Source organism: Ostrea edulis, chromosome 5 (assembly GCF_947568905.1).
Source record: "Ostrea edulis chromosome 5, xbOstEdul1.1, whole genome shotgun sequence".
In the NCBI taxonomy this organism is placed as follows: domain Eukaryota; kingdom Metazoa; phylum Mollusca; class Bivalvia; order Ostreida; family Ostreidae; genus Ostrea; species Ostrea edulis.
The window spans coordinates 5,596,853-5,613,527 of record NC_079168.1 but is presented as its reverse complement, the minus strand read 5'-3'; the positions used below and the strand labels follow the sequence as shown (position 1 = coordinate 5,613,527).

At 35.5% G+C, this 16,675-nt stretch overlaps 2 protein-coding genes across 3 annotated transcripts in view; one reads left to right on the top strand and one right to left on the bottom strand.

Annotated features, from left to right (window-relative positions):
* Positions 1–3,234, bottom strand: part of LOC125650853 (sulfotransferase 1E1-like) — a 34,495-nt gene extending 31,261 nt beyond the window's left edge. For both annotated transcript variants that reach the window (XM_056167098.1, XM_048879406.2), the window contains exon 1: positions 3,113–3,234. The gene's annotated coding sequence lies outside the window, so the exon portion shown is untranslated. The remainder of the gene's footprint in view (positions 1–3,112) is intronic.
* A 3,738-nt stretch (positions 3,235–6,972) lies between these two features.
* LOC125652515 (probable serine/threonine-protein kinase DDB_G0278509) lies at positions 6,973–15,691 on the top strand. The gene is made up of 2 exons (XM_048881779.2): positions 6,973–7,021; positions 14,751–15,691. The coding sequence occupies exons 1-2, from the start codon at positions 7,006–7,008 to the stop codon at positions 15,617–15,619; spliced, it is 885 nt and encodes a 294-aa protein (XP_048737736.2). The 5' UTR covers positions 6,973–7,005; the 3' UTR covers positions 15,620–15,691.
* Positions 15,692–16,675: the final 984 nt, after the last annotated feature.

The following is a 16,675-nucleotide window of genomic DNA, read 5'->3' as shown; positions in this document are numbered from 1 at the left end:
ACTACACAATACAACTGGGAAATATACAATACAAATGATATTTATCATGATACAAATGAACAAAATTAATGTTTAACATCACATATTACAATGTTTGGCATGCCACAATGCGTTGTGCTTTAAATTGCATTCTTTAAAGTTTGCATTTTCTTATTCAGGCAAACATGTGTACTTGTATAGTGTCACCCGCCTAAAAGACTGCCTTACATTGGTATCCCTCACAGTAGTTTAACACGAGTGACTTTCAAGTCAGTTGCTTCAGTAGAGTATGGATTTCATCTTTTATTATTCATTTCAATTTTAAACGGAAGTGAATGAGATCAGAAAATGGTGGTTCCCATTTTAAAGGTCAATGTCACAGTAGAGTATTTCAAATATATTGATTGATTATATCTTGTTTTAACATCTCTCTCTCTCTCTTGCTCGGCGCTTATGGTCATTGATCAGTGAAGTTTCTTTAGCATGCCACGGGACATCCAGTTTTTAAGGTCATCTCCGAGGACCCGTGACATTCACACCTGATGCCGAGCGTTTGGTGATGGAACTGTCACTACCTGTTTTAACGACTTGAGTCTGTCGCATGCGGGGCGGACGCTTTAACCTCTAGACCACCGTGGCGGTTATTTGTCATCAAAGTTTGATTATACTTACGTTTCAGGATTGATATATGACGATTGTGTGTATTGTATGTTCAGGTCAATGTCATTTTAAAGGAAATTCCATGTACACAAAACTTTGAATGAATTTTGGTATCAAGACAAGTCACCGCAGAATGTGTTAGCGGACAAGTCACTGCAGAATGTGTTAGCGGACAAGTCACCGCAGAATGTGTTAGCGGACAAGTCACTGCAGAATGTGTTAGCGGACAAGTCACTGCAGAATGTGTTAGCGGACAAGTCACCGCAGAATGTGTTAGCGCGACACTTATAGGAAAAAAAATATATGGTCGCTTATTGACCACGCTAAAGTAAAACAATACGATCAGTTAATGGTTGGCATAAAAGAGGAGAGTCAGTGAGCGGCGAATTTGACGTCACAATGGTACCGTCGATTAGCGACTGCACGGACAGACAACAGTTCCGTCGCTGATACTCCAACACGTACGTAGCGAGGGTAACATAGAGAGAGACCGTAGCGTTTTATATTGAGAAAGTGTAGATAGATTTAGTTTGTAGTACGCACATGTACAGTCATTCTTTATCGAGAGTAAGTACATACATTAGGAGTAAGTACACAATTCTGTATTTAGGGGTAGGTACATAAATCTTTGTTTCGGGGTAAATACATTAAATGTTTGTTTCGGGTAAGTACATAAATGTTTGTTTCGGGTAAGTACATAAATGTTTGTTTTGGGGTAAGTACATAAATCTTTGTTTCGGAGTAAATACATAAGTCTTTGTTTCGGGGTAAGCACACATTGTTTATTGCACACTATAACAAGTGTAGTATGGGTAGTGTAGTAATTTATAGAACAGATAGGTTTGTATACACTTTACGTCGCCTGCAGCATACGGAGCATGATATTTGTGTTTCCCTGTACACATATAAAAACAGCACACGGAGCATGCTATCAGCGTTTCCCTGTACACTTATAAAAACAGCATACGCAACATGATAGCAGTGTTTCTCTGTACACATGTACCAACATTGATTTAAAAAATATCAAAGTTTTTGTTTATAATGCATGGTTTAAACGGGACGAGAACAGCAGCTACTGAAATCAATTATCAAAAATACACTTAATGTTGAAGGAAGAAAGACATTGAGAAATCGCAATTCTTAACATACCCGGTATCTTTTAAAACAAAGTTTAGAGACCACCATGTTCGATCCCTCCGAAAATTTCTATCATTTCTTCCGCTTAGCATTGTGAGTGATTGCATTGTGAGAGCGAAAACGAAAGGTAGAGACTCAGTGGCTTACATGCACTTTTGATTATGTCCACAAAAGGCTGTGGTTTATCAAAAATTAACTTTCTTGCTTACTCAATATTTATATTGACCGATTCTTCAACATTAAAGTAATGTGGGGATCCCAGTTAGAATAGGTCCTCAGTACCCCTTACTTGTCGTAAGAGGCGACTAAATGGGGCGGTCCTTCGGATGAGACCGCAAAAACCGAGGCTCCGTGTCACAGCAGGTGTGGCACAATAAAGATCCCTCAATGTTCAAAGACCGTAAGCGCCGAATATAGGCCTACATTTTGCAGCCCTTCATCGGCAATGGTACATGCAACAGCGTCTCCATATGAGTGAAAAGTTCTCGAAAGGGACGTTAAACAATATACAATCAATCAATCAACATTAATAAAGCAATGTGGTTTCATTTTACTTCATTTCTCGATCATTTATGTATATGTAGCATTGACATTTCAACTTCACATAAAATAAAAGTTCCCAAATATAATGATTAGGAATAAATCATATATTTGTGAATCCATGCTATTACAAAAATTGGCTACTCCTCCTATTACACCCACTCGCAATCTTCCTGAAATTACTTTAATTAATGGACTGTGATTAATTAAACATTGCTTTGCATGTTTCATGCTACAATTCGTTCCAAGCACCTCTGGTAGATATTTTGAAAAGCATATATAAAGGCTAATTGTTTTATTGTGTATTTTATATACTTTCTATTATAAGAAGTCTTTGTTTTTATAAAGTTGTTATTTCATAATCATCTATCATAAGGGACCATTGTTCTTATAACATATTACGAAATAAAGTTTTATGGAACAAATTATTTTTTGTCATGCACAACAAGTTGTCAACTGGTAAAAATAATCTATAAATAGATTTTTTGTTGGGCGTGTTTTGTTCAATTTTGTTTTCTTTTAAATCATTGAAATTTTTTTTTATATATTATAGGCAACAAAATTTAGATGTCGATTTCATTATAACAAAATTTAGATGTCGATTTCATTATTCCTCTGATAATTAGCGTGCGTTTTAGTGGTTACTTTTTTTTTAAAGGTTTTTGAAAAATAACCTACATTAAAATGCACTGACTGCGGTGAATATTTAATATCAATAATCATGAATTATCAAATTATTGGAAATATTAATCTATATAATCTTTCTATATTCGAAAAATTAAAATTCAAAACTTACCTTAAAAGAAAAAAGAAAACAAAGCTGAACGACTAGTTTCATTTCGTGTATCGATGTGTAGATATTGCTTCTTATGTCATACCCTGATCCAGCTGGTGTAAAAACAAAACATTTCATCAGCTCAGAGGACTCCAAGGCCGATACAAATCAATAGCCCAGACCAAGAGGAGTGAATCTGGTCGCTGTCTGTTCTATACTTGAGACAGAGTATGGGGTGAATGACCGAACGGTTCGTTCTCAATGGTCTCCCTCGATAAGAATTGGAGTTACCTGAAGGATCACAAGTACCTGCTTAGTACGGACCGCAACCACATCCGGGCGACCCTGTACTGCCCTCAGCATGTCGCGGTCAAACAGTGGTCAACACCTACACGCTATTTAAATTTATAAATGCTGAAGGAAAATTGCTGAGGAATGAAATTGGATCCTGAAATAGAAATATTTACATGTACATGTGTATTTTAAAAACCCCATTGACACACTTCAGTTCAAAGTACATGTAAGCACCTTAAAAGTTTAATATATTTTATTGTTATGTACCGGCCAAGGCTTTTCTTGCCCTCGTATTCAAGATCGAGATAAATTCGTCAAGTTATATATATATATATATATATATATATATATATATATATATATTCAATAAATTCTTTTTTCTTGGTATCGGGGTAGAATAAAGTCAAAAAATAAAATCCAATACTCAAACTTTTATCTATAGCGCTTTCATTGCTTAAATATAATAAGCACATAAATAATGTGTGTAATTGATTTTGTCTGCGTGAAGTGAAGAGTAAATAATTGTAATCTTTACCAAATTTCCAAGATTGGTTTCTATGTTTCTATTGAAACAAACATTTAGACTGACATATCTGATACCATTCCATTCAATATCTCAGTGACAAACTACCATAAACCACTTCACTGTCATTCCATTCAATATCCCATTGACAAACTACCTTAATTAAACCACTAAACCGTCATTTCACTGGTTTGATTGTGTCGAAATTCTCAGTTGCAAACTATCATGAACCACTATGCGGATCTATAATATGGTTTTCCGAGAGGAATGTTTACCCTGTGTGAATTTCAAGTTTTAATATTTACACCTTAATTATACATAAATAATAACTAATCTCAACTGTTGTTGTGTAACAGGTGGAGTTCTAAAATTCCCGTGTACCCCACTGGATCCGCACGGATCATGCATGCAGAATGCCTCGGTGTACATGACAAATGAATCGGTGTACATGCCGAATGCCTCTGTGTACATGCCGAATAACTCAGCGTACATGTCGAATATCTCGGTGTACATGCCGAATGACTCGGTGTTCATGTCGAAAAGTCAACTCACGGAGTACTTCGCAGAGAACATAGGACAATTTTCTTTTAACTTGAAAACTTGAAGCCACTAAATCCGATGACAGCCATTGAAAAAATTAAATAATAGATGTTTTGTATGTCAAAACTGTATGCAAGTATTATATGCATGGTATCTTTATAATTCATTAAAGAAGTATCTTTGTAATATGAGTCAAGGTTTGTTAAAATAACCGCCAGTTACAGCCTGTAGTGCTTCAAACAATAGATGTTTTATATGTCAAAACTCTATAATAGTACCATATATAATTATGATATTTAATCCTATCTTTTAAATTTTATGGAATGAAGCCTGCAAAAGATTTGTTAAATTTAAATTGGGTGGATTTTAAAGTAGGTCGATATCCTCGTATCTCTCTGGAGATCCCTTTAAAACAATGGACCTCAGCCTCTTCGGGGCCTCGGCTCCATTACGTATAAGTAATTAAGAAGAACCCGAACATTTCCTTAATAGTATACATAAAGGACTGTCTTTGTGTGTACATTCCTTTAAGAAACTGTAAATGTACAGTAAGTAGAAACTTAATTTAATTTAAACAATATTTTATTATGTATGAAACATAAATGGATTGGGCAGCAGGCTTGCAGCCTATATAAGCCTTCTCCAAAAGTAGAAACTTACCACGAGTACTGGCTTTACACCTGAATATAGTAACTGTCGACAACAAATATGTGGCTCATGGGCTGCAATGCTCGTCTTATTCACGATAATTGCATGGTTTGATTGAATACTGGTGTGTATACTTTTATAGCTACCAATGTCTTAAAGGGACATGGACACGGTGTTCAAATTTTATGTGGGTTTTTTTCATCCCCCCTCCCCATTTTTTTAATGTTTACATTGCTTAAAGGGGCATTGGCTGTCATTTTGTCACCACATATTTAATCCAATGAAAAGTACTCCATCTTATACATTTCAGTAATAACACCAGTATTTAATGATTTCAGACACTTTTTACCCTCAAAACGGGCACACTACCTCTGGTACTGGTACCGGTACCCATTCAATTGGGAAAAATAGCATCAAAATCGAACAAATTGGGAATTTTCTACCAATCTATCGGCAAATGATTTCAACTAAAATAAAAACAAAACAATTTTTTACGGTAATATTTGCAACATGTGAGACATCAGGAATTGTCGTAGACTTGTTCTAGAATCGTCGTAGCTCTTCAACACGCGCACTGCCATGATCTGTATTTTCGATTTAATACCGGAAGTGAACATTTTAGTTATCTTATACAATGTTTCAGACTGTAAATTACGATGTCAGCGGTCTATTTTCAGGGCCGTCAATCTCTTTCAATTGGGTCCGATAAACGGACCTTTCCCAATTGGGGGGGGGGGGGGGGGGGACAAAATTCCCAATTTACTTATCTAGAAATTCCCAATATCACAAACTTTGGATACCACATATTTTAAAACCTTTAACATTCATCAGCTTTAAATTTTTGCTCAAGTCTTTGTATTAACATCTTTTCATACATCTACTCTATTTCACATTTCTTTAGAAGGTTTTGAGAACAATAAAATTATCTTAAAAAGCAGTCAGCAAACATTTGAAAATAAACATGGAAAATTAAGCAAATATATATAAAAGACATGATCTAAGATCAGGGGACTTAACAATAATCCTTGTTGAACACTCTTAACAGTTACAACGTTCTCCCGCACACAATTGTTAGATCCGGATCTGGTGCTGCCGAATCTCTAAGGCCAACACAACAGACCGCGTGTCTCGATTTTGGCGAGTAGTTGAACTCCTTCAACAGATCACTGTTCGTTATCTTCACCTTGCATTCAACAAGTGGGCAGCTTGGCCCATGGTCAGGAGTTTTGAATGGGGTTCGAATTCCTGTGATTTCTGCGAATCTCAGAACTGAAAGAGATTTTTATCCTTATACTCTATAAATCTAAGACTAGGAAAGAGGTCAACGGTAGAAATGTACCGCAAATACCATAAATGTGATGAAAATCAAGAAGTTATATAAAACGAAGGCTCCCGGGTGTATGTTCGGCATTTAGAGAGTGTGTACGATTCACGCTTGTTACACACGATCTTTGTGGTGGGATGCGAACCCATCACTTAACTGCGTCTCTCTGATCACGGGCCTAACGTTGATAGAGCGTTTTCAATGTAGTTTTGTCAACCTTTTCTGAGAGCATGAAGCGAAACAAACAGGGGTTCGAACCGGGGATCTCGCATCTCTTATCTTGGTTTCTCTCAGCAAAAGATATCACGTGTGGATGTCGCAAAAATCAAAAGGAATGAATACATCCACATACATGTTCGTTCACGTCTGAAAATTTTGAATAATCAATTCATTCTTTTGCATGAACACATGATTAGACATGTAGTGGCCCCGATATACCAGTCATTACTGAACTAAATCCAATTGAGCTTTAAGAAGAAAAAATTGTCATAAAAACCTATATAATTCTTGTACACCCAGTTTATAAGACGCGGCTGTAATATTGTTCCTATCAGCGCACCATACACAAACAATACCTTGACAACTATGTCGTCGGACTCGGGTAATTATTGTTATTATATATATATGTACTAGGCCCATCTGTCAGGTTTGGAATCTATGCAAGTTTAAACCTTCACGATTCATATAATTTCTGTACTAAGTCATGATGATATCCTAAATAGGTTTCTTTATTTATGTAATGAAAGCGGGATTCCGGAAGTCAGTGAAGAAAATGCGTAGGCTAAGCCTTATGGAAAGTTTATTACAGTGTAATTAGGGTTTAAAGAATTAATCCATTTGTTAATTTATATCCTGTCTACTCTCACAGAGAAGAGATTGTGACATTTTAAACTCTTTAGTTTATATTTAGTCGCAGAGGGGGCGGGGACAATCTATACCCTATGTTCTTATCGGAAGAAGAAACAAATCTGGGGTTCTTCTGAAGAAAGGAACAGAAAGTTTAGAGATAAGAATTATAGAATAAATTTGTACCATTTTCTAAAATATTTGAACCTGTTAGTGTGAATGAACTGTGTGATACAATATTTGTTCATTTAGGGTGGTTTCCACACCCGAATGGTGAATGAAAGTATGGTGGTACAATCGAATCATAAATGTATTACAAAATCTTTTACTAATATTTACATAATATACTAGTGCGTTTAACACTATATATTTACAATTCCAACTGTTTTATCTGTGATAACATTTCCCCCACAACTTTCACCTGGGTGTAAATTTCTCAGTTCCTGCAAAATCAAAGCGGGCCACATGGGTGGAGAATATGAAAATTATCATGGAATGCAATGTGTATTTCAATTTCTATTAGTCAGTATTTTTTATATGTTGATTTTATATTTTCATTTTTATTTCAAATATAAATAGGCCTATAAGGAATCACTGTCTAGTTTTTAGCTCACCTGAGCCGAAGGCTCAAGTGAGCTTTTCTGATCAAAATTTGTCTGTGGTCCGCATCGTTGTAAACTTTTCACATTTTCATCTTCTTCTCAAGAACCACTGGGCCAATTATGACCAAACTTGGCCAAAAGCATCCTTGGGTAAAGGGCTTTCATTTGTGTTCAAATGAAAGGCCATGCCCCCTTCAAAGGGGAGATAATCACAAAAATGCAAAAATAGGATGGGGTCATTTAAAAATCTTCTTCTTAAGAGCCATTGGGTCAGATGAGCTGAAATCTTCAGGAAAGCTTCCTGACATAGTGCATATGCAAGATTGTTCAAATCATGGCCCCCGGGGGTAGGTTGGGGCCACAATAGGGGATCAAAGTTTTACATAGAAATATATATGACAAATCTTTAAAAATCATCTTCTCAAGAACCATTGAGCCAGAAGAGCTGACATTTATATGAAAGTTTCCTGACATAGTGCAGATTCACGTTTGTTCAAATCAAGGCTCCGGGGGTAGATTGGGGCCACAATAGGGGGTCAAAGATTTACATAGAAATATATAGGGAAAACCTTTAAAAATCTTCTCAAGAGCCAATGAGGCAGAAGAGCTGAGATTTACATGAAAGTTTCCTGACATAGTGAAGATTCAAGTTTGTTCAAATCATGGCCCCCTTGGGTAGATTGGGGCCAGAATGGGGGAACAAAGTTTTACATGCAAATATATATGGAAAGTCTTCAGATATGGGCCAAGGTAACTCAGGTGAGCGATGTGTCCCTTGGGCCTGTTGTTTGGTATATGATGTGATTAACCACAACAGAAAACGTGATGACCACGTCTTCCGAGGCATTGTATTCCTCACCTGAGTCACCTCACATACCCAACAATCTTAAACAGTGTGATTCCTTTCATAAACAGAGCACATCAGAAGATTGATTGAATGATTTTATGTTGTTTAACGTCCCTCTCGAGAATATTTCACTCATATGGAGACGTCACCATTGCCAGTGAAGGGCTGCAAAATTTAGGCCTATGTTCAATGTTGTTGTATTTTTGCATTTAAAAGTTGTTCAAACTTGTACACTATTTGGTATAAGTAGTAATACTTTGGAATATAGGTAATTTTTTATAGTAGAATAAGTGCAACGTCACAATTAAATAAGTAGTGAAACTCATCACCAATTTCATTTTTCGAACACAATTCACAAATTCTGTTTTCTCTTGCAACATTTTACCATCTTCCAACTTGATCAGATAGCTTATATTACAGGTTCGAAATCTATAAAAATATTTCAGGCACTTTTAGGGCAATTATGAGGCGATAAATATATTATTTTTCTATATGAACAATGATGTATTATATATTCTATGATTAATGAAAGGTAAAGATAATGAAAGGTTACGAAAACCTTCTAAAGAATTATTCATATCACTAAACCATGACTGTCACAATTCTAAAATAAATACTACTTTCTTCATCCATGTTATAGTCACCGATTGCCTGTTTGCAAATTTAAGAAAGTCCACACTCATTCTCTGTAGATTTGATTGATTGATTGTTAATTAAGCCATGGATTGTTAATAGTGCCTTATAGCATAAAACAACTTCGATGATAATTTTTCATCCTCTGAAATATAGGTTTTGCATCCAAGGTTTATTATTCGTAGCTTTATATTTAATTGCTATAGTGTATATTACTAGTTCACCAGAATCATAAATGGTGTAGATGATTTTAAATGTAAAATATGTTTACAGAATTTTAAATGTAATTTTTCAATTAATGGAGATTGGTTGTAACCACGTATTTCACATCAATACAAAAAAAATAAAATAGGCTTCACAATTTTATCCATAGTGCAATCTATACCAAGGTTATGTTTTCTAAGTTTTCCGATAAAATCATACATAGTTTTTTTGTTAAATAAGTCTTTAATGTATGCACTAAATGAACCATAACAAAATAGCACATACGATTTTTAAAATTGTCTACGTTTTCAAAAATTTCACCGCAATTTCTAAACAATCACCACTTAAAGAAAACTGGTCTTCCGTATTTGTTGGTCGTTTTCCAGAAAACAACCTTAGTTTTGTTAATAGTTAAATACTTCAAGTTGGTATTGTACATGTAAGTCTACAAGTGTTTCGAAGAATATAATTGTATCATCAACATAATAGTAAAACAAGCAACTTTTTAAGGTACAGATCAAACTATTTTTCTAATTTACATGTAATAAAAATAAATAATAAACCTTTTACTTTATTAGAATACATAGTCTTCAAGATCATTTAAAAGCAAAGTCTCTTTGGCAATGTTTCTAACGTCAGAACATAACGTTAATTTAAATATATCGCAAACAGATATGGGAATTAATTGTTCCCTTATCTGACCCACATCCTACAAGGCAATGGGTCAGAATATAAATCATTTGAAATATTTACCATCTACATGTATGCTACTCAGTGATATTTTGTTCCAAAGTCCTAGATGCCAGACAGAGTCAAACGACTTTTAGAAATCAACAAAAGCGCAATACAACTTCTGTAATATTTGACATTTCAATCAACGTGTATAAGGTAAATATGTGATATATGATCCAAGGCAAAATATGTTTTTCTAAATCCAGATTGATTTTCTAGAATGAGTCGAGTCGTATTTGCATACTGATTTAGCCTATTGTTCAAAATTGATGTAAAAACTTTACCTAATTATAACTTATCAAAGTTTTAGGTGTATGGTTTGTGGGATCTGTACTATCCTCTTTGTTTTTAGCTCACTTGAGCCGAAGGCCCCCGGGAGGATGGGGCCACAATAAGGGATAAAAGTTTTACATACTAATGTATATAGAAAAAACATCTTTAAAAATCTTCTTCTCAAGAAGCATTTGGTCAAAGAAGTTTACATTTGTATGAAAGCTTCTTCACCTCGTGCAGATTAAATTTTGTAAAAATCATGGCCCCCAGGGGTAGGGTGGGGCAACAATAGAGGATCAAAGTTTTACACACAAATATATAAGGAAAATCATTAAAAATCTTCTGAAGAATCAATAGGCCAGAAAAGTTTACATTTACATGAAAGCTTCCTTACATAGTGCAGATTCATGTTTGTTAAAATCATGGCCTCCAAGAGTAGGATTGGGCCACAATAGAGGATAAAAGTTTTACATACATGTAGTAATATATAAAGAAAATCTTTAAAAAATCTTCTTCTCAAGAACCATTCGGCCAAAGAAGTTTACATTTACATGTACATTGAAAACTTCCTGACATAATGCAGATTCAAGTTTGTAAAAATCATGGCACTCGGAGGTAGGTTGGGGCCACAATAGGGACCAAAGTTTTACATGCGAATATATATGAAAAATCTTTAGATATGGGCCAAGGTGACACACGTGAGCGATGTGGCCCACGGGCCTCTTGTCATTAAAATAATGTTACCAAATGTCCATTGAGAAGGTATGATCCCTGAATCAAAAATTATGTTGAACAATATTACGTAACAAATTCACAGAATGTTTTTAGTGGATTTATGTATTCATTAACAATTCTGTCATAACCACGTGACTTACATGTATTATTTTTCAAAGATGTTATACACTTTGTTACTTCATTAAGCGTCATTGGTTGATTAACACTCTCGTTTAATTCTACGTTTGATAGTGTTTTCACGTTCTTCAAATAAAACAAGATCGCGGTCATCGATTAGTTCTTTGTTACAATATCCTCTATAAAAATTATAAAATTCAGTTAAATCAACATTACAACACTTGTTGGTACATCCAGAGTTTAAAATTTTGCAATACATGTATTCTTTTTGGGTTGTATCGTAAATATTGCAATTTCTTTTTTCATATCTCCCCTATGACCACTTTGTCCAGCTTTTAAATCTTTTGTTTGTACAGTCTTTCTTTTTCATACAAATCTTGTTTAACATTTTACACCACCAAATTGTTGGATAAATATTTTGCTTTTCTAAAATTCTATGTGGCTATTTTGCAATCTGTTGTGAACCATGGTTTTTAAAAAATCAAATATTTCTGATTTTGAGAAAAAATAGCTTTGTTTCAAATGTCAAGAACGTCTTTGACACTTCCGATTAGAACATCATCTTTCTCAACAACAATGAAATCCAAAGATATCTGATTAACAGTTAAAAGTTCATTTTCAAGAGCTTCAATAACATTGGTTTTATTTTCTGGAAAGTTTTGTTATCTTACTTTCTCTTTTGCTCTTTGTATATAGGAATTATTATCTCTAGTTGATTTAATTGTTTCGGATGTGTCATATGATGTCATAACGAAGCATTATAGTGTAGAGAAAAGTAGGACAGTCATTTATGAAATGTAGTGAATAAAATTAATACATGCATTTGCAATTTTCCAATATAAATGATGGTCATTTATTCATGAATGTTGGCAATATGCGCATGGATCTTTATAAATATAGTCCGACTGTTTTATTCGGAGGAAATTCCGACATAAATGAAAGTAGAAATGTAAATATAAAAAATTGATGTCAGTTTTGAAAATACATGAGGGTATGAACTGCAAAGCTTCACGCCGGCCTACTTTTCAACGCGCATCGTGAAGTATGCTGGCGTAAAGCGTCGCAGTGCATGCCCTCGTGTATTTTCAAACTCGACATTTATTTCGTAAGACATACCTGTAATGACTGATACTACATCGATGCATATGTATAATTTCTCATAAGTGGGCGCCACCAGATAACTGAAAAATTGTTGAGTGTGGCGGAAAACAGCAAAAACAAGCACACAATCAATCAATCATAACATCAAATGCATTATGTACAAAGCAAAAATTGTTCATGAATTCACATGACGTGTGTGGTATTACTTATTTTTGCATGGAAAATGGATCTCAAACATTGAAATAGAATACGCGCATTTTCATGTCCAGGAGTAAAGAATATTTCTATTAATGGATTTTCAGTATGGTGCCATGGAACCCCTAGAACGCATGGCCCTGGGGTCGGTTATGAAATTCACAATGATAGAGGCATCCTCTTCTGTTATGACTAGTAGAGGGTGCATAATTTTACATGTATGTCAATGGTTCTGTCCCCCAGCTCACAAAGACAAGGGACCAAGAAATCAAAATATTTTGTTATCAACACACCTAGGTACTATACACTAAATTTTATTTAAAAAAATTACTCAGTATCTCAGAGGGAGTTGTAGGAATTGGTTTAGTAAAATCTGAGAGGAGGTTAAAAAAAATTGGCTTAGTAATACCCTAGAGGAAGCTGAAAAAATTGGCTCAGAACGTAGTATCTAAGAGAAAGTTGAAAATGTTCAGATATCATCGCAATATAGATGTCGACGGACTAAAGCAGGCCTAGACCGTAATAGAGCTCGGTCAAACCTAAAATTGTGTGCATGTAAATGTGTATAAACATGATTCTACGTGAGAAGAAAAAATCTTTTTGTGTGGCCTTTAACTCGACATTTAGACATATCGACGACGTTTTATACACCACAGTCCTCCACATCTGCTTCGTGTTTCGATATTTTATTGAATATATGTGCTAACGGCAAACTAACAGCTCAACTTTATGACAAACGGGATGATTTCAACTTCTCCATCGTCATATTCCCATACTTGTATTTATGTAGCAATATTCCATTATCACCTGCATATGGTGTTTATATCTCTCAGCTGATTCGATACGCAAGTGCTTGTTCTGCGTATGATCAGTTTTAGCTCACCTGAGCTGAAAGCTCATGTGAGCTTTTCTGATCACCCATCGTCCGTCGGTCTATAAACTTTTCATACTTTCGACTTCTCCAGAACCACTGGGCCAATTTCAACCAAACTTTGTACAAATTATTCTTGGGTGAAGGGGATTACAGTGTCTTCAAATGAAGGACCACGTCCTCTTCAAAGGGGGATAATCACAAAAATGCGGAAATAGGGTGGGGTCATTTAAGAATATTCTCAAGAACCACTGGATCAGAAAAGCTGAAATTTACATAAAAGCTTCTTGAAATACTGCAGATTCAAGTTTGTTAAAATCATGGCCCCCGGGGGATATGGTTGGGCCACAATACGGGAATTATTTTTTTTACATGTAAATATATATATATATATAAGTTTCTAAAAACCATGTACCCCGAGGTAGGATGGGGCCACAATATACAAATGTATAGGGAAAATCTTTTAAAATCCTCTCAAAAACCACTGGGCCAGTAAAGTTTACATTTACATCAAAACTTCCTGACATGCTATAGATTCAAGTTTGTTAACATCACGGTCCCCGGGAGTAGGGTGGGGCCACAATAGGGGATCAAAGTTTTACATACACATATATTGGGAAAGTCTTTAAAAATCTTCTCAAGAAGCACTGGGCCAGAAAAGTTTACATTTGTATGAAAGCTTCCTGACATAGTGCAGATTCAAGTTTGTAAAAATCATGGCCCCGGGGGTTGGTTGGGGCCACAATAGGGATCAAAGTTTAACATGCGAATATGTAGGGAAAATCTTTAAATATGGGCTAAGGTGACTCACGTGAGCGATGTGGCCCATGAACCTCTTGTTACATCGACGCAGGCTACTCACAGACAAGTTGGTGTTACAGGAGTTTCAATATTCTTGTTTGAAGTTTGCATTTCGCAAATTCTATGGTCGTTATAACGATCTAGTTTGCCAATACAACCCATCATTGGGTCAAACGCTGTCTGACGTGTTTCATGCCAATTGTTAGGTCGTTCTTTATACACTGATTCTGACTACAGATTACTCCATTTGCCTGATCAATGTAAAGGGCTCACGGCTGGTGTGACCTGTCGGCAAGGGGTTCATAATGGAAATTGATATTGGTGCCAGGACATGTCTGGTTCTTTGGAATAACTTTCAGTTCATGTCTTTCAGAAGACCTCGACACGCCATGTTTCCGATTACTCAGCTCCCTCAGAAAGAGAAATCCGGATACTGTTCAGCCACCCAATCACAGGACAGGAGGGAAGACGGATTACAAAGTAACCATAAAAGGAAAAGAAATGGACTTAGGACAGCTAAATATAGCAGAAATTGAGCGATGTTGTCAAGAATGTCCGGAACCACATGTAATACAAAAGGTTTCCCTTCATCAGACAAGTTTATCCTACGTCCCGGGATCGTTACAGAGGTTCAGAAATCTTTGTTATCTCAACTGTAGCAACAACAAAATAAAATTTGTCTCTTGTCACTTGGCGGAGCTACGAAACCTGAAAGTTCTAGACCTTTCAAACAATGAAATTGAGGATGTTCCTATATCAGTGTGCTTAATAACATCAATCAGAATTTTAGATCTTGAACATAATCAAATTGAATATTTGCCGACTGGACTTTTAGAACTAAGAAAATTAAAAGACCTGAAATTGGAAGGAAATCCAGTACTCGCGCCGCCTCCCCATGTGTGTGAAATGGGAGTGGACGCCATATTTTCCGCACTTTGGGATCAGGAACGAAAAACAGATCTTCTTCACAATTGGAAACCATACTATTCCGCTGACAAAATCACTTTAATGCCTTTGTTTAAGATATGTGTAGAGACAATTCTTCGTCACAGAATAGATTTCAACTCCATGGACACAATTCCTATGTCTATTAAGAAGTATCTGACACTAACCAAGACTTCCAATGCCACGCGGTTACCTCCCCTCCAAAAATGCGGCAACTGTCTCGGTTACTTTTCTAAAAGACATTTGTTTCTTAATCATAAATGCAGGTCAAAGACGGTGTTGCATGTCTCACGTTAATTTCCCTAAAGGTGTTGCACGAAAGATTGATAAACTTAAGTTATTGAAATACATGATAAAACCAATTGGAAATTATGTCTTGATTCAAACATTTTTGAAAATAAGTTTAAAAGACATGTATTGACAAAAATTAGCTAAAATAATTTGAGTTCAAATCAGGCAATAAGCGATTTATATGATTTTTAGCGTTAAAATGGAGGGGTATCCCCGAATTTCAGAAAACTGCCTCCGTGAAACAAAATAAATTTAGCATGAACATGTTCTTCTAGTTTTCCACTAAAAAACTGTCGCTTTGAAATTTTGTTTCACAAGGGCATATTTTGTAAATTTCAAAAAATGGAAACCACTTCACTGATATAATTTTCAACTTCACCTGTACGTTAATTTTCCATAGTAATGTATGGTCTGCTGGATGGTTCAGTGGGTAAGGTCATCGACTTTTATAGGTAATGATGTATTCTTTTTAAAACGACCGGGTTCGAATCCCTCACGAACACATTTTTTTCATATTACGTTTTCCATCTAGATTTTTTTTACGTAATTGAAACACACTTCTAGTTTTTATAAATGTTTCTTGTCAAAACTCTGTTTATTACAATGTGCCGAGTTTGAAATAAGCTCCTAACCTGGACACTGTTTAGTTTGTGAATAGGACTCGCTACAAACACACCGAATACAGCATACAATACCTGTGTTTTAATAGTCAAGGTTGCTAACGAGAACTTGTGTTTTTCTGAGTGAAACTTAAAGGTGCTGACAAAGGCATGGTGTCTTTTACGAAAAACTGTTGTGGACTTTGCAAAGCTTTGAAAGAAAAACTTTAAGGCCAAACAAGGTAAATAACCGTTAAACTTGCATTGACACATAAAATGTATTGGGCTTGCCCTTAGTACTGGGAAATCCTACAGGTATTTAAATGGTAAATACGCAATAAGAGTAAATATGGATGAAGGTCAGTTTTACGTCACGAGTGCTGGCACAGAGCTCTGATTAGGGAAAATTCCCGCTTCGGTGCAACACCCTCTTTATCTAGAACTGGTGACAACCTTCCGCATG